Raw genomic sequence first — 18,932 nt, 5'->3', positions numbered from 1 at the left:
CCTTTAAAAATTTAAACATTAGTTAAAATGGAAAAAAAACTTTATTAATAGAAGACATTTTTATCAGTAGAATATAAACAAATACAAATTGAATCTCTTTTCTTGATCCTAACTTTATTTTTCCCTCACATAGAGAATAGGTCAAAGAAAGATTTGATTCAAATGTTAGTCCAGAGAGGTTATGAATCTGACCCAGTGAAAGCCTGGAAAGAAGCACAAGAAAAGGTAATCATTTGCAGAACAAGACATTCAGAGAAGCTTTTAAAAGCAAATTCCAAAACAAACAACCCAACCCCTAAATTTTAAATTTAATGCTGCTGTAAAGGTGCCGAGTTCTCTGTTTGGAGACTGAAGTCTTCTGTTCATCCGCAGAACAGATACAGTGCAGGACTTTGCAGTGCACACCCACCACAGAGCCCTTTGCCAGTGTGACCCAGCCAGGGCCTGGAGAAATGACTCCAGGTGTGAGAAGGTAGCTCAGTCTCCTTGGCCTTTTTTCTGAGCCTGCCATTAAAGGGTGTTACTCGTGGTGGTGGTCTTTGTGAGGTGCATGTGTACAACCCGGGAACTATACTGGTAGCACATAGATGATTTCACACTGGTCTGACGATTGCCATAGTATGGTATCCAGTCACCATTCACTTGGTGTGGTTTTGGTTTATGCTGGGAAGACTAGAGACAAAATCTTCAATAGTATAGGGTTTATTGAGCACCAAGTATGTGCTCTGTCCTACGCTTAGATCTTTGACTAGAAGTTTAAACCCTGGAACTTCAGATGAAATCTGATCTTTTATTTATTAAATTGTCCATTTCAGATCATAAAGTACTAGTATTCAGTGAATGGAATATTGAAACTTTGAGATTCTTCTCAAGAATTAGTCTCTTTCTGTTGTATATAATTAAAAGAAAAATTTAAAAAGGCAATACAACATTGTGATTGAGAACACAAATGTACAAAAGGAAGAACGTTATAGAAATGACTTCTTAATTAGAATGTTGTGTATACGTGATAACAGTTACAATTATATGACATAACTTAAAGTGAAACTTGACACTTCCCTACATTTATGAATTCTCAACCCACAATGTTTTTCAGATTTTTTATCAACTACATTGAAGTGTTGCTTTTGTTTTTATTATTTAAGCTTTTTAAAAGTTTGAACAGTCTATAGAATGCCAGATATTAGAGCGAGTAAATTTAGAATAAATTATATGCTTAGCAATTATATATTAAGATAATAGGCTTATTTATCGTTTGGGGAAGATGGGGGAGGACAAGATGGGGAGTGTTCAGAATTAAGATGATCCAAGCACTTTGCTCTTTTCAGTGTGTTTTACTGCATTTTTAAACCCCAAATTATGGTTTATACACTGCTTGCCCTTCTGTATCATTGTTGGTTTAAACTATATCTTAAAAAAAATTAGTAAGCTAGTAAATTTAATGCTTAGTTTTAAAAGATAAAGATGTTTAGGGTTTGAGAGTGCCCTTCCAGTGGAAGTAGACTTCATGGATAAAACCTAGTGGTTGGTTTCACTAATTTCATTGTCACCATCAAAATTTTTTCAGCATCTTGGCCATGTGTTCACTTTGGGGGTGAAGGTAACAAAAGGAGCTGCTCTTACAAGAGTGTCCTATTGTGTAGAGTTGGAGAAGAGAGAATTACAAAGCAGATAATTATGAGATTAAAGTTTTTATTCTTGATTTCTGAAAGTATCCTTAGTTATCTTCATGCTAACAGTGGTAGATACACATATATCCATAGAATGTTACCAATATTCTGGGTGTCATCAAAACCTAGAGCAAATAGACTTCTAGAGTGTGGATCTAAACAGGATTTTATGACAGCCTGATAATATTTTAATAGTAGTGTAACAACCTAAATATTCCATAGAAACACACTGTTTCATGAAGAATTTTTGAAAACAGTAGAATTTACGAATTTGTCGTAAGTACTATTTGTCTGGGTACTTTTTGATCATTTATCGGCTCAGCAACAGCATTTCTTATTTGGCTAATGTTGCTTAATTGAATTCATAGTTTTGTTTATGTAATGAAGCATGTTGCTTTGCAATTTTTAATCTATCCCTTCTAAAGTACACTAAACTTTACTTTGTGTATATATACATCATTTTACTGAAAATTTTAAACTAAATTGAAAGCGATTTTTTTCTTTTTTTGGTTACCAAAAGCGAACGTTTTGTTTCTTGGGATGTCATGGTTAACTCAGTCATTTTTAATTATCTGAGTGCCTTAAAAAATTTAAATGCAATTTTATTTAATGGCTGTTGTTATTTTAAAAATCTTAAAGGTGATGTCACCTGTAATAACTTCTATTAAATTCATTGGATTTTGAAATTTAATATTAGCATAAGAGGATTTTTTATTGCAACCGTTTCTGTGAAAAAAGACCTTGCAAATAAAAATTTAGAATAGCCCTCACAATTCTTACTCTAACTCTAACCAGCTATTAAATTCTTAATTGAACTTTCTGTTCATTCTGACATGAGTATTGTTGCTTTAGAGAATTTTTATTAAGAAATCATACTTAGTGACTGCACCTTAGCATATTTATATTACAACTGTAAAACATTCTTTATAAGTGATACTTATTTCGGGTTTCAAATTGTTAATTCACTCACCAATATAAAAATCTGACAAGATGCAGTGATAAAACATTAGTTCCACTCTATTAATTTCAAGATGTGGTATCTTCTCATTTTATGACTTAGTGCCTGGGCAAAGCAGTTAATTTTTCATCAGATTCCTAGATAAATAGGGATTGACTATACATTCCTTTTGAAGATTTATTATTGTGTATTTTTAGAAAACTTTTTATAGCAAATACATATTTTATATTGTAATCCTGAAGATAGAAATCTAAAATAACCCCAACCACCCTGAGAATATAGCATTAAGAGTATAGCATTTGTGGAATTTTTAACTCCATATTCAATAAAATTCAGCGTTGATTTGATACTATACAGGACTTTAATATAAAGTTTATTATTTTTTACAGGCAGCAGAAGAGGAAGAAACACAAAACCAGCATGATGATAGTTCCTCTGATTCAGGAACTCCTTCAGGCCCCGATTTTAATTATATTTTAAATATGTCTCTGTGGTCTCTTACTAAAGAAAAAGTTGAAGAACTGATTAAACAGAGAGATGCAAAAGTATGAACTTTTGTGGGTTAAATAATTTGAAACTATTTCAGTATTATCCATTTATTTGTTTTTCTTTTTACAAAAAGAAGTATTTTGATTTACCCTTTATACTTTATTAAATTACTGAATGTTTAAATTTTACTACTTTTTTATTATAGGGGCGAGAGGTCAATGATCTTAAAAGAAAATCTCCTTCAGATCTTTGGAAAGAAGATTTAGCAGCATTTGTTGAGGAACTGGATGTAGGTTAAGTCTCCATTAAACTATATTTGGAAAAGTAATGTTTTTGAAATAAGAATGAAAGTTCTTTAATTAAATTATTTGTTTCTTTTAAGTCTGTAAAGGTTAATGTGTTTATAAGGTGCATTAGGATTAAGCTTCCAGCTCTACGAAGTTATAAAGAAAAGTCATATTTGGTATAGATGAGTGTAAAAACCTATATGAAGTTAAATTTAGAATAAATTGAATACTAACACTTTCTGTTAAATTTTCTTAACTTCAAAATAGCTTATTGATTCAGTTTAAGTATGTTAACTTTTACAAAGTAGAATGATAGTGACTTTAGGTTTATAACAGAGAAATTTTAACATAGTTTTTATAACTTAGTTTTCTCCAGGTAGAATTCTAATTTTTTAAAAAAAAAAACAGAGAAAGATAGAAAATGTAAACTTTTTCTAAAATTGCCCAATTTGTTGTGAAGCAACTAACTCACTTAAAATATTAGAATTAAATTAAGGTTAGCAATATGATCATCTGATTTTGAGTAGCACAAGGTCAATTATTATTTGTCATTACTTGTATGATAGTACATTTTTTACTTTTAGTTGTTTCATTGATTTTTGTCCACATGTTTTAGTTTTATTTTCATGACCTAAATCAGAATTAGGACTCTTACAAATGAGGGTGGTAGCCTTATAGAATTTCTGGCATTTTTTAGTGCTGTTGTTCTGGGTTTCCTTAATCATCTTTCAAGTGTCATAATATGACTTAGATTAATGAATTAGATTTTTAAAAATTAGAGCCTTTTTCTGCTGGTACATGAAACAGGCATATGTTAAAAAGACATTGTTTCTGATTAATATTAATGATAGTCTAATACTGCTTTAAGTTTGATCACTGATTCTTGAGACATAGAAAACTTTTTGTGGCTATGCCTATAAATTTCCTGATTGTTGAAATATCATCACTCAGAATAGTCCCAGTGAATAACACTACTCTTCCCTCCTCTCCCCCACCTTTTTTTATTACTCTTTTAATTCGTCACCTTATTTTATTACTTGATAATTAGCAAAATAGATCCAGACAACTTATTTTTTTCTGGATATGGTAACTTTTTACATCTAAAAAGATTTAGACTTAAATTTCATGTCTCTCTGTATCATTTAAAATCTTACGCCATTAATTGAATATCTTGTGTATTGGCACTGTGTTCTGTGTAATCCTCAGATTGACTCCTGTCACAACCCCAAATGAAAGAGCTTATTAAACAGTTATTTAGATGAAGATCCTGAAGTTTAGAGAGGTTAAATAACTTGTTTAGGGAGGCATTACATCATTATGGTTAAGAGCAGTTATGTTTGTAGAGTCCCAATCTTCCTCATTCATAAAATGGGGATTACATGAGTTTTAATGCCTGGAACTTAATAGGTGCTCTATAAATTATAACTTATTTCTTGTATTAGTTTAAACTAATAAATGAAGTGTTAAGATTGAAATCCAGGTCTGTCTGATTTCAAAGCTTATGTTATTTCCATTAAGCTATTATGCTACAAAGATTTCCTGTTTATCTGCAAGACAAGTGATACGAGTAGTGCGTGACCCCGAACACCACATGATCCCAGCTGAGCCCATGATTCTTGAAATTTGCTTTGATACACAAGGGCTTTGGATTACAAACACGTTTCAGAATGAATTACGCTCGCAAACCAAGGTTTTACTGTAGTTTGAATTTCTTATGCAGTACTGATTGTCTTTTCTAATGAGATGTTTCGCACCCACCCTTTTTATAATTATACTTCAGAAAGTGGAGGCGCAAGAACGAGAAGATATTCTGGCTGGAATGGCTGGGAAAGCAATAAAAGGTAAAGTTGGCAAACCTAAGGTGAAGAAACTTCAGTTGGAAGAGACAATGCCTTCCCCTTATGGGAGAAGAATAGTTCCTGAAATTACTGCTATGAAGGCAGATGCCAGCAAAAAGTTGCTGAAGAGGAAAAAGGTATGACATTTCTTTTGTTTTAACTCATTGGTAGACTCCATCTTCCTAATGATATATATATATATATATATTCAGTTTTACTGTGCGCTTATTAAATCATGCTTTGTTTCTAATATATTTCACTGTGATAGGAAATCATTTGTTCTATGAGAGCAGTTCGTCCACAAAATGAAAACGTTAGTCAAGGATCTACATATATGTAAAGAACTACTTGGTTGATGGAGTTTTTAAAATGAGAGCTAGAAATAGTCTATTTAGCAGCATTCTACATTAAAATCCTGGAACAACAACCAAAAACATATCAGCTTTAAAATATGAACTTTAGTTCTACATCATGACCAATTAAGTCTCTTAAGCAGAAAAATATTTGGTTTTCAAAGTAAGCTTTTACTATTTATTTGTTATTACCCTTAGTTAAAAAATTATCAAGCACCTCCCATGTCATTGGCATTGATTGGTTCTATTGAGGATTTAAAAGTATGGACTTAAGCTACCCTCCAGAAGGTTGTTGGGCAAGAGTTAGTCAAATTGAGAAGGCTGTTCAGAGTTGAGGAAACAGGAGGCATGGTGGTCTGAAAGAAGCAGATTTTTCTGGGCAGGTTGATTTTAGAGCCTAGGGAATATATAGATATGTCCATTAGTCTAGTTAGAGCTTGAGAAATGAGCCTCAGAGATGGAGTGTACCGAGCTAATATTTGAAAGCATAGGAACTTTGTGATACCAGAGAGATCACTCTCTTCTACTGTTCTGATAAACTGATGTGTGTACTATTTGCCTCTTACCTAGCTTCCTAGCACACACAGGTTCCTCCTTAGGAAATGGCCTCTCTCCTTTTTAATTGGTGTTTTGTTCTTAGCACTCTTCTCTTCACCTTACATAGTCTCAAGTAACCTCATCTATGCCCAGACCTTTTTTTTTTTTCACTCACATTGATGACTCTTGAATCTTTGTCCCTAACTTACAATGTTTTCAGGAGTGCCAGGTTAACACAGCTACCTGACTGCCCAAAGCCCCCTCAGACTCCACATAACTGAAGCTGAGCCCATTATCCTGATTTTAAAACCTCTTCCACCTCTGTGCCTTATCACCCATCACAAACAAGCCAAAAACCTGGGACTTTCTCATCTAATCAGTAACTGAATCCTACTGACTGCCTGTGTAGCAGTTCCACAATCCTCCCCCCACTGCCCCGCTTTTCTTGGTCTCCATTGATACTGGCTTAGAATTTCAGAAGTTTTCTTTGACATAAAGTGTTCCTCTTAATTAGTCTTCCTGTCTCTAGTTATCATGACTTCTACATTTTTGTACTTCATTCTTCTCTGTTTTGTCTCTTACTACCTATGTGATATTTCCAAAAATAAGTCTGACTATTGCACAGATGCTCAAAAGTTTTCAGTGACTCCCCACTGACTGCACACAGATTCTAGTATCCAGTCATATAGCAACTGCATACCTCCCTGTGTTTCCATGTGCCTACTCTTTCCTTTTCCCTTTCCTTGAATCCTACCCGACTGTTTGAAATTTGCTAAACATAATATGGTGATCGTGCCTCTGTGTCTTTTGCCTGGGATGCTTTTCCCTCCTTTCCTTCTCTTCACTTGGCAAACATACATGATTCTTTCAAAACCCAGTCAGAAAGGCTCCTTCTCCATGAAGTCATCTCTGACCCTGCCTTGGGCAGAGTTGCTCACTTCTCCCCCTGGGTTACTTTTATACCTCCCTCCATATTTGTTATTTGTATTCTAATGACTTGTCCTGGTGTCCTTCTCTGTCTTTTAATAATCTTAGGGTAGGGAGACTTTGACTAATACCTAGCAGTGCATGACATGTGTTGCTTATCTTCTTTCAATAATCTGTGATTTTTTTCTAGTACGAGAGACCTGAAATATAGGAACTTATTTTGCAGGTACTTTTTGGTGTATTTTGCTATTGGTCTGAAAGCCCCTTTGATAATCAAAAGCTGCCATCTTATTTTTTTTATGGTTACTTTTAAGTAGCTATTATCTCATAGAGTGTATCAGAATAGTAGAGTGGTAAGCAATATCATTTGCTGCAGGTAAATAAAGTAGAAGATGGTCTGATCAATGTCCTCTGCATTATTTTTTTACTTATCTGATATGAAGAAGTGATCTGTTGGCTGGAAATGTATGGTGTTAATTTGTATTTTTACTCCTAGTTATTTGTTTGTTTAATGTATAGGGTGATCTCGATACCACAGCAGTGAAAGTAGAATTTGACGAAGAATTCAGTGGAACACCAGTAGAGGGTACAGGAGAAGAGGCATTGATCCCGTCAGCTCCTGTAAATAAAGGTCCCAAACCCAAAAGGGAGAAAAAGGAGCCTGGTGAGGAACTGTTACAAAGATTTTTCTGTTGTTTTTTTTTTTTTTAAGAAAAAATTTTTTTGTTTATTTTGAGAGAGAGCAAGTGTGAGTGGGGGAGGGGCAGAGAGAGAGGGACAGAGAGAATCAGAAGCAGGCTCCGTGAACTGTCAGTGCAGAGCCTGACGTGGGGCTCAGTCTCATGAACTGCAAGATCATGACCTGGGCTGAAATCAAGAGTCTGCCGCTTAACTGAGCCACTCAGGTGCCCCTACCTACAAAGTATTTTTGTGAGGGGGGAAAAAATATATATATGTACAGGGTATAGCTAGATTTTTTTTTTTATTGTGCTTTTTTTTTCCTCTAGTAGTTGATGTTAATGTCTTAAATTTTCATGAACATTATTTTATAATTAACCTTTCATTATGAGTTTTATTTTTAGTAATGACATTTGTATAAATATTGATATATACCTTATTCTTTCATTTTTAGGTACCAGGGTGAGAAAAACACCTACATCATCTGGTAAATCCACTGCAAAGAAAGTGAAGAAACGGAATCCTTGGTCAGATGATGAATCCAAGTCAGAAAGTGACTTGGAAGAAACAGAGCCTGTGGTTATTCCCAGAGATTCTTTGCTTAGGAGAGCAGCTGGTACTTTGATATATTTTATTTTTATTTTCTTGTATATTCTAGTTTGCCCAAGTTAGTATTACTCCTATAAGTTGGTATATTTAGTACTGTCAATGTCATTAAAGTACTAAATTGTTAGTATTTCAGAAGTTACAGTTCATGAAGACAAAAATGTTGCTTTAGAGAATGTTGTTTTTAGCAAAGTTGGACATAGATTGCTCTAAAGTGAATCATGTTGTCTATTGGTTTTTGTTAGAAAGTTTGGGTTTTAATCCATCCATAGTTTGAAGATGTTTGGTAAAAACTGTTTCTTGGTAGAATATCAACAGTGATCAGTAGAAGTGCTTTGTAGTTTTTGTTTTGTTTTCTACCCCATATATCACGAAGTTTCATGATTAGAAGTCTGATTCCATGCACACAGCATAATTTATATAATTGCAGTGCTAGAGTTAGGATGAAGATATCATCTTGTTATTTTGTATGGCTGTTAAGCATGCAGTTTTATCCTTTCTGAATATTCATTAATTTGAAGTCTTCAAATATTTAAAAATTGAGTGTCCTATTGTAAAGATTCTTCTCAAATTTTATTAAGTCCTAATTTAGTTAAAATGAATGATACCTTATTATGGTTGTTTAATTTCTGCGAGATACTTTTAAAAATATATGTCAGACCTTAAATTCTTTGGTGCTCTAATCGCCAGTGATTGAATTCTTTTCCTAATGCACACAGGTAGTACAATGTAGGTGAATTTTTAATAGAGTAACTTAACTTATGTGAAAATTAATCTATTAAATTAGATACTTCAAAATTGTATTTAGTCTTTTTCGTACACCTAAAATGAAGTATAAAATGACACAGCATCCAAATTATGTAAAAATTTTATTCCATAGTATATGCTAGAAATTATAAGACTTGCATTATACCAATGTGCCTTTCCCCATACTTGGTACCTTTTTATGCTTTTTTTATTGTTTAGTAATATGTTGAGGTATTATCTCTATATTTCTCATTCATCTGAAGAATTATGGTCTGTTATTTTGTAGTAAAACTATTGTGAATAGAAGATAGAAGTTTTTATGTAAGAGGTTAAGAGAAAGTTCGGCACCTTTCTAAGACGAGTAAAATTTGTCTTTTGTAATTGCAGAAATGGGAAATCTTAGTAGTCCCTTTTACAATGGCTTATATTCCTATTTTTGAGTAATATTTAAGTATGACAGATTGCACCCTAACAATCTTATTAATCAGTTTGTGCTCCCCTGTGCCATATGCAGCATTAGCCTCCTGGGAAGTACAAGATTAACCCTTGATGCTATCAAAATAACTGAGGCCAAAGCTGTTGGTTTTTGCTGTGAATGCTTGTCTTTTTTCCCCCCTTTTGTTCTTTTTAGAGATAGCTGGAATATCTTCAAATGCATTATTTGTAATATTTCATGTAAATAAAGCTGGATTTAACATTCCTGGTTTTTTTTCTCCTCTTAGCTGAAAGGCCTAAATACACATTTGACTTCTCAGAAGAGGAGGATGATGATGCTGATGATGATGAGGACAATAATGATTTAGAGGAATTGAAAGTGAAAGCATCTCCCATAACAAATGATGGGGAAGATGAATTTGTTCCTTCAGATGGCCTAGATAAAGATGAATATACATTTTCACCTGGCAAATCAAAAGCTACTCCAGAGTAAGTAATAAAGTACTATTCTTTATATGGTACAATTCATTATTTAGGCATCTATTAAAGATCTCCTAGTAAACTGTGTCTAAGAATTTATTATCATTTGAGGTAAGGTCCTCCTCACAAAGGAAAAAATCTGGGTAATGTTGCAGCTGTTTACAGAACTGTTGTCTATAGTTTAGAGCATGGATTGGCAGGTCCCCCCCCCCCCCCCCCATAAAGGGCTCTATAGCAAATATTTTAGGCTTTGCAAGCCATATGGTCTCTTTTGCAACTACTCAGTTGTTGCCGTTGTAGCAAGAAAGCAGCCAGAAACAGTATGTAAATGACTAAGTGTAGCCGTGTTCCAGTAAAACTTTAGAAAAATAGGCTGCAGGCCTATGGGACATTGACAACATGGTTCAGAGAAGTTACTAATTCTTTAGAACTGGGAGGATTTAATTTTCTTCCCTAGCTTTGGCTTTGATTTTTTTTTTTTTTTTTTTGCCTTTGGGGGGTATTTAACTTTAATGTGTAAGATGTGAAGTTTGTAAGCTGTTTTAGATTTTAAAGGAAGTGTTTTATCATAGGCAGTCTAGGGTTAAAAATAGGATTATTGAGGACTCTGACAGAGATTCTGACTTTCTCCTTAGGTTTCTGGCCATAATTTACTGATGTTGAATTCTGGAACAGTTCTGTTAATCATAAAATTTAATGTAGTGATAATTTGGATAACTTTAACCTTTGCTCAGTTTCCATTCTCTTATGTTAAATCATTGGTTTTTCTGGTGTCTCTGAATGTATTTCTGTGCACACCTGTGCATGTGAGACAGAAAAAAAAAGTTTGGTTCCCCTGTCTTTGACAAAGAGAAACCAATGAGAGAACTGCAATTATAATCCTGCAGCACATTATATAATTTACCAAGGTTGAAACTATATTTAAATTGTGATTAATTTTTCTTTCTAATAGAAAATCTTCACATGACAAAAAAGGTCAAGATTTTGGGAATCTCTTCTCATTTCCTTCATACTCTCAGAAGTCAGAAGATGGTATGCTCCTTTAATCTTTTCATTGATTACTTACTTACTGTATTATTGCTATGGATTTTTTTTATGAGCGGAAGACTTACCTTCTTTTTACATTTCCCTCAATGTAATAAGGTTTATTTACTTTTTCTAAGATGAGTACCAACTAATTGGTCAAAATAGGCATTACGGAACTCGTTAGGTTGATAGATGTGTGTATAGATGTGCATGTAGTGTTTTAATGAGAGAAAAAGATAAAGAAATCTTGGAAGATGAAATTTGATTTTCATGGCAATGTGAATGTATATGTGACAGTTTTTTGTTTTAAGCTACAAGGGGACTGATATTCGGATTTGTACTAAACTGTAGTAGCTGAAAGAAGCAAACTTAATCAGGGTGTATATTATTTCCTATTAAAACAATTTTTTTTTAATGTTTATTTTTGAGAGAGAGAGAGAGACAGAGTGTGAGTTGGGGAGGGGCAAAGAGAGAGAGGGAGATACAGAATGTGAAGCAGGCTCCAGGCTCTGAGCTGTCAGCACAGAGCCCGACATGGGGCTCAAACTCACAAACTGCGGGATCATGACCTGAGCTGAAGTCAGACACTTAACTGACTGAGCCACCCAGGTGCCCCTATTTCCTATATTTTTATGTGGGGAATTTTTAAGGTCAATCTAGTTACACTTAACTGTCTTGAATTTTTAAAACACACAAACATATAGGCAGACAGACATAGATCTGATACATATTGTAAGTGTATAGATAGATATGCATATTTGAGAGCATGTCAAAACTGTTATGTGAAACTGTCACATCTAAGTAGACATATCGAATCCCTGTTTTGGTTTGACAAAGGGAAGGAGGGAGGGATGAAGAGCGGAACTGTTGAATCAAAATGGAGTATAAGAGTAAACTGAAGCCTAATGACTTTTAAAAGGCGAAAGATTGATGTGACCTGAAGAGAAACCAGAGCATGCCTGCTGCCTTTTAAATTGATCTTCAGTGACTTAAAATTGGTTTTTAAAAGATGAAGTTACCACTTTCTTAGATTGAACATTATTACTGATATTCCTGAAATGGTTAACAGCATTAGATGTGTAGACAGTAAAATAATCACAGTGAGATCTTGCAGTTTAAAATCAATCATTATTTTTGAGCTGATCAGTTATGTTTTAAATGATTAGCATTTGGGACTATTAAGAATTTTATTACTCTATACATTTCTATATTGTTTTACAACAGAGTTAACATTTTTGAAATATAACATTGTTATATTTTTTGTTTTCAGCTGTTTGTATGTTATGGATTATATGATCACAAAATAGAAATTTATAAGATCAATTAGCTAAAGAGAAGTCATCAGTAAAAAGAATCAAAGTTTAACTGTTAAGTGGTCCTTATAGAGTCTCTTTACTGAAAGAAAGCTTTATAATTTTTAGATTCAGCTAAATTTGACAGTAATGAAGAAGATTCTGCCTCTGTTTTTTCACCATCGTTTGGTCTGAAACAAACAGATAAAGTTCCAAGTAAAACAGTAGCTGCTAAAAAGGGTATGTACTTAGACTTGATGTTGTTAAGCATCTTACAGACTATATGTAGTTGATATTAAAGGAAATTTAATTTGAAACTATTTGCACGTGGATTTCAGTAGAAAATAGTATAAATGTGTATAAAGAGAATCCCTCTTGTTTTCTAACCATATGAAGTAATAATTAAAATGTAAGACCTTATTGTGAAACTATTGTAATTATAAAATAATCCTGTGTATTGATATCTAAAGATAGCTTTTTAAGTAAGCTCTCCTATAGGTGTTAGCTTGTAAAATAGATGAAAATTTTGTCTGGCTAGTAGCCTGATTGTGTTATCTAGGTAGGTCATGTCTTCACACCCCATTTGGAATGATGGCTCAGTTCTGCTGGGGTCTTCTTTTTTTCTTTCTGAGTCATGTAGCTTCTTTCTTTCCCATAGCCTTAGATTCTCCATAAATCTAAGTTGATTTGACATAGGAATCTGTTATTAGTCCCAAGGGACATACTCTTGGTGTTTTTGAAGAAGGCCAGTATTAGTGCTTTGTGTTTAAAAGATAAGTGCTCCTTACACAGCAAGTAAATAAACATACAGTATGGACCATCTTTTCAGTACCTCAAAAATGTAAAACAGATTCCATTGTAGACACGCACATATTAGATGAAGGGGAACAACAGAAGTCCCTACTTATTTTGAGTGCACTAGGACCACGGTAAGAAGTTGGTTGACTGCCACAGCTTCTCTGGCCAACACACCAGGTGCCCTGTCTGCATCCCTTCACCCACACCTCTTCCGTACACATCAGCCAGTGCCTGTATTTCTTTGCCTCAGGACTTGTTACTATGTTGGAATATTAGTATTTCCCCACTCCAGCCACTCTTCCTCGGTAATTGAAGAGAGCCGGTTTGCAAATACGTTAGTGCTCTTGCCTCTCTGGTTAGCCGGCTCTGAGATGTGTGCTTCCCATGGCTCAGAGATTGCTCGTGGTGAGCCCTCAGGGTGATGACAGGCTTGGTACCGTACCCATTACTGGCTGCTGTCGCTTCGCTGCCTCAGTTCTGTTCTCCCTTTTTTTTCACCTCCCAAATAAGTACTTGTACTGGAGTCTTTGTTTTGGGGCCAGGTGGGGTCTGCTTCTGGGGAGTTCAAACTGAGACAGGCCCTATAGTTTTTCTTTCTGCATCTTTTTTTTTTTTTTTTTTCCAACGTTTTTAATTTATTTTTGGGACAGAGAGAGACAGAGCATGAACGGGGGAGGGGCAGAGAGAGAGGGAAACACAGAATCGGAAACAGGCTCCAGGCTCCGAGCCATCAGCCCAGAGCCTGACGCGGGGCTCGAACTCACGGACCGCGAGATCGTGACCTGGCTGAAGTCGGACGCTTAACCGACTGCGCCACCCAGGCGCCCCATCTTTCTGCATGTTTTTTAAAATTGTCTTCACGTGAGCACTTTATAACCACCCGAGAACTTGGGAGCCCTGTCACTTCTTGGAACGTATCAACCTGTTTCCTTCATCGAGCTGTGCACTCCTATTTAAGCTAATGAGTCAGTGTTGAGTGTTAACTAACAGGCTAGCATACCACAACCCCTGTCCCATCTGGTTGCTTCACCAGTTGAACTAGCCTGTGTCAGTTGAATGGGTGATGCTTGCGTGAAACAGTTGAAGCCCTCGGTCTTCCTCTAGCCGCCTTCCAAAAATACAGTTCCCACAAAATCCCATTTCAAGGAGAGAATGCATCCCCTCCTCCATCCTCTGTGAGATTATCTCTGTTAGCTCCAAATTATATGTATTATTATACAAGTTAACCTCTAACTCCAGTCGTTGACAGCAGAAGCAGCTCATGGTACTCCGGTATCGACTTACATTTGCTTGGTGGAACTTTAACTGCCACCTAACACTCAAGCCTGGAAACTCTAATGAAGGAGAAAGCTGGTTCCTAGAACACACTGCTGTGTCAAGCCTATACTGGTGCTAGGAGCTGCCTGCCACGTGGCTCTTGTGGTGGACTTAGTCATAAGGATTCAGGGAAAAGCCATAAAACCTGTGGTTGCCATGGCCATGAGTGTGGACTCTCTTGCCGTCCTAATGAGGGGCCTTTACCCTAGCATCTCAGATTGGGCCCAGGAATACATTTTCCATGTAATTAGCCTGTTCTGGTTTTTGTTTTTTAATTTTTACTAATCACACAAGTGAAGTCTGATTTATCAGTTTTCACATAGAAGGTAAATGAAGCAGAAAAACATTCTATTTTAAAAGCAAAATTCATAAAACAAAGGCTTTTGGGCCTATTGTCTTACCTGGAATTTTCACATTTCTTTCTACATAAAAGTGCCATGTTTGGATTTCAACTTTTCAACTTTGAATTGAAGTGAATCAGCTTCTATTCATGGTATTTGGGGGTCCTGTAAAAACGTTTTTTCCTTCCTCTAAAACATTTTAGAAGTTAGAACGTAACGTGGTTATACTTGAGTTGTAATTAATGTCAAATATGTTACTTTTCTATCATGACTATATTTTTACTACTGCTTTTTAAAAGTTCCTGCTTAATTCACATTAATGGCCTTTGTTTAAAATAATCTCCCACGAAATAGCAAAAGGCATATTCATAATTAAATAAAAAGCATGGTGTCATCTGTGAGAAATTGTTTGGCTTTATACTGGCACCAAGGGAAGAGAAACCATTTTGTTATGTAAGGCTACTCAATTTCCTATCAGCAGTAAGAAATTCCATTGTTACAGGATTCGCTTGAGCATGGTTCGCTGGTAAGTGTATTACATTGATTTATGAAATGGAAATTTGCTTAATAGGAAAACCATCTTCAGATACAACTGCTAAGCCCAAGAGAACCCCTAAACAGAAGAAAGTAGAGACTATAAACTCTGACTCAGATTCAGAATTCGGCATTCCAAAGAAGAGTACACCCCCAAAAGGTGAGGATTATGTTTAACCCTCTAATGGATGTCATGTAGGAAATATTTCGTCTCTTCTCATTGAATTTAGAAAGACTGTACTGTTTTGTTTTAAATTGCTTTACTCCTCAACAAGGAATATGTTTAAGAATTAGTGCTGAATTAGAGTCCAGAGGAAGTCTAGTGCTTTGTTTTAGGAATCAAGGAATTACGACTCGGAAGTTAAGTAAACAACTTACATACCTAAGAATGGTTCAGAGACCCCCTGCACAGACTCACTGGGAGTAGTTATTGAGAAGGCAGATGAGGGCTCCTTGCCAAGTGGACAGTGACCATTCCCAGGAGCTGGGACTTGTACACTGGAGCTGTTGTTTGCTCATCTAGGAACCAGTTCTTCATCCTGGAACCCTCATTTCCTTCCAGAATCTAGAAAAGTCCTCAAAGGTGCTTTTTAAAAAATATGTGTAAGACGGTTTTTTCTGAGGGTAGCTGCTCAGCCTTTTCTCCCAACTGACAGATTTACCATCAGTGTATTTAGAGTGGTGGTTGGGATAAGGAGATAGCTACATGGAAACAAGGGAGAATAGGGGCAAAAAAGAAACAGTGATTGAGGAGATCGGTACTTCTGTTATGCCTGGCTTGAAACTGTTAAAGATTCAGAAGTGCCATTTCATTGATTCATTTGATAAAATAGGACATCCCAAGAGTGTTTAGGCTATCCATACTAGTACAATCTGGTTCGTCATAGCTCTTAAAGAATTTTTAAAATTTAGAATGGCAGTTTAGTTCCATTTTCTCTCTTTCACTGGCATCATTGTAGGATGTAGAATATTTTGTCACCATTTGCATATGACTTTTCCCCCTTTCTCCTCCAGTGAGAATAAGAGGTTAGTTAGGTGGAAAAAAAAAATAGCTGCATGTGGTGCTTTTAAGTCTGAGAAGGAACATGGATTTGACAGATTATGATTAATACTCGGGGCTTATTCTAAGACTGTGCTACCTAAAATGGGATCTGCAATTGGTCGTTACTAGTGCATAAGTAAAATCTGGACTACACATTTGGACATAATTTGTGCTAATAAGATATGTATTTTCTAATAATGCATATTGTATTTTTAAAGGTACTAGTCTAGGACAAATTAGAAACTGAAACTTGTTTTCATCACATACAAGTTAAAAAGCAATAAGATATTTTCTTTTTAGGCACAAAGACCACATGTTCAAAATGCAAATGTTTTCTCTTGTGTATCAGGAGTTTGGTCATTAAAATTTGTCACCAGGACCTTCCAACTAGTTTTAAATGTATTTGTGAAATACTCTTTCGTCCCGTCAATCCCAAAACTGAAACGATGCCGCCCAATAGTTTCTACATCATTTATATTTAGAGACCAGGATTGCAGTACTGATTGGGGCATGCCGAAGAAGTGAACTGTAATGTTGTGGCATTTATCTTTTTATACTGTACTTTAACCTTGGGAGGAAAAAACCCCTTTGTATCATTTTAAGGTAAAGGCCGAGGAGCAAAGAAAAGGAAAGCATCTGGCTCTGAAAATGAAGGTGATTATAACCCTGGCAGGAAAACATCCAAAACACCAAGCAAGGTAATCAGGAACATCTTTTTATGCGTTGTTTTACGATGATCTATAACTGGCTTAGTTGGCTTATTACTATAAGGTCTTCTAACACTTTAAACCTAGCCTCTCTTATGCATACGGCACTTATGTATAGTTAAAAGAATTATCCAAGTGTAAGATACATACAATCAGGACTATTTCTTGGATAAAAGTCTGGCATAAATTAGCCTCCTTAATTAAGAGTATTCTATTTCATCCAATGAACGATTGAAGTTATTGGCCATGTGTCTGAAGTACTTTTCAGACCGAATAGGGGCTGTTTCTTTTTAGCTTGGGTTTATTTGCCCAGGCTCTGATTTTTTTCTTTTAACTTGAATTCATTTGACTGTGGCTAATTTTCACAGTCTGACCTTTCTCCAGGAGCACACAATCTTTTTTTTTTATAGGTAAAAGAAAAACATCCAGTGTCCTTTTTCTTCTCTCCCTATTAAAATGTAAAAATACAAACATGATTTTAGCTTCACGCCATTCTCCACCTTGGCCTTTTCCATCCAGTCTTCCATGTGTCTGGTCCATCTTGGTGACTCCTCTCTGCATTTTTATAATAAACATAGTATGTACTCCATATTGTGCATAAGTTTTGTTTTCCTTTCATGAATTGAGAGGTACTTACAAGTAAATAATTTGTACTAATCCGGGTACTGTGCGTAGTTGCTTGGTAATAGAGAAATTCAGAAAAAAATATCACCACGGTGGCAGATTATTATACTTCATCATTTTTATAAAGGGAAAAAGGATTAGGTAACTGGTCTTACACTTAAGTTAGCATTACAATTATGATTTTGGAAGCCTCGTTATTTGTATTATTTCTCAAATGTAAGTGAAGTATAAGGAATAATTCTTTTTAACATTAGTCTTTTTCTTTAAACCATGTCTAGAAAATGAAGAAAACCTCTTTTGATCAGGATTCAGATGTGGACATCTTCCCATCAGATTTCACTTCTGAAGCACCTTCTCTGCCACGGAGCGGTCGGGCTAGGAAAGAAGTAAAATATTTTGCAGAGTCCGATGACGAAGAAGATGTTGATTTTGCAATGTTTAATTAAGTGCCCAAAGAGCACAGAAACATTTTTCAACAGATAAATTGTGTTGTCCTTTTGTCTTTTCTGTCTCAGACTTTTGTACATCTGGCTTATTTTAATGTGATGATGTAATTGATGGTTTTTTATTGTGGTAGGCCTTTTAACATTTTGTTCTTACACATACGGTTTTATGCTCTTTTTTACTCATTGAAATGTCATGTACTGTCTGATTGGCTTGTAGAATTGTTATAGACTGCCGTGCATTAGCACAGATTTTAATTGTCATGGTTGCAGACTACAGACCTGCTTTTTGAAATGAAATTTAAACATTAAAAATGGAACTGTGTACTCTGTGTCTTTACTAAAGAGGGAAGTGTAGTAAAAGCTCCCATACACTCTTAAAATAAATATATTTTATTCTTTGCCAGGAGACTCCATGGAAAAAGGTAAACAGTATATGAACATAGAAAGCATTGTTAAACAATCTCAATGTACAAACAGAGCCAGTGAAAGTACATCACAGACTTGCTAATATATCAAAAAAAAAAAAAAAATCCACTAGTGCTTAAATGAGAACTAAGAAACTGACACTTGTATCTGTTAACCACTCTACCACAGCTTTCACTCTGCTTCATAGTGATTGAACAAGGTCAAAGGATGCAGATTCTCTGTCCATGCCTTTAGGGGTTCATACTAGCCCCCGGGCATCAAGGAGGCTAGGAAAAAAAAAAAAAAACCCCTCAATACCAGGCATGAATGAGGAAGGACACTGGAGTTACACAGTGTAGGTGGTAGACCAGTCTGTAATTAACCCATGAAATTTC

General features: G+C 35.2%; 2 protein-coding genes across 4 annotated transcripts in view; one reads left to right on the top strand and one right to left on the bottom strand.

Moving 5' to 3' along the window:
• TOP2B (DNA topoisomerase II beta) overlaps positions 1-18,454 on the top strand; it is a 65,279-nt gene extending 46,825 nt beyond the window's left edge. For both annotated transcript variants that reach the window (XM_049628895.1, XM_049628894.1), the window contains exons 25-36: positions 134-225; positions 3,018-3,173; positions 3,323-3,406; positions 5,185-5,379; positions 7,579-7,723; positions 8,192-8,353; positions 9,813-10,014; positions 10,958-11,037; positions 12,453-12,563; positions 15,351-15,473; positions 16,959-17,053; positions 17,965-18,454. In XM_049628895.1, coding sequence (XP_049484852.1) covers positions 134-225; positions 3,018-3,173; positions 3,323-3,406; positions 5,185-5,379; positions 7,579-7,723; positions 8,192-8,353; positions 9,813-10,014; positions 10,958-11,037; positions 12,453-12,563; positions 15,351-15,473; positions 16,959-17,053; positions 17,965-18,132 — 1,613 coding nt within the window. In that variant the 3' untranslated portion in view covers positions 18,133-18,454. The remainder of the gene's footprint in view (positions 1-133; positions 226-3,017; positions 3,174-3,322; positions 3,407-5,184; positions 5,380-7,578; positions 7,724-8,191; positions 8,354-9,812; positions 10,015-10,957; positions 11,038-12,452; positions 12,564-15,350; positions 15,474-16,958; positions 17,054-17,964) is intronic.
• Positions 17,974-18,932, bottom strand: part of RARB (retinoic acid receptor beta) — a 404,400-nt gene continuing 403,441 nt past the window's right edge. For both annotated transcript variants that reach the window (XM_049628899.1, XM_049628900.1), the window contains exon 9: positions 17,974-18,061. The gene's annotated coding sequence lies outside the window, so the exon portion shown is untranslated. The remainder of the gene's footprint in view (positions 18,062-18,932) is intronic.

The sequence above is a fragment of the Panthera uncia genome, chromosome C2 (assembly GCF_023721935.1).
Source record: "Panthera uncia isolate 11264 chromosome C2, Puncia_PCG_1.0, whole genome shotgun sequence".
NCBI lineage: Eukaryota > Metazoa > Chordata > Mammalia > Carnivora > Felidae > Panthera > Panthera uncia.
Note: the sequence above shows the minus strand (reverse complement) of the source record. Positions and strands in the feature narration are given on the sequence as shown.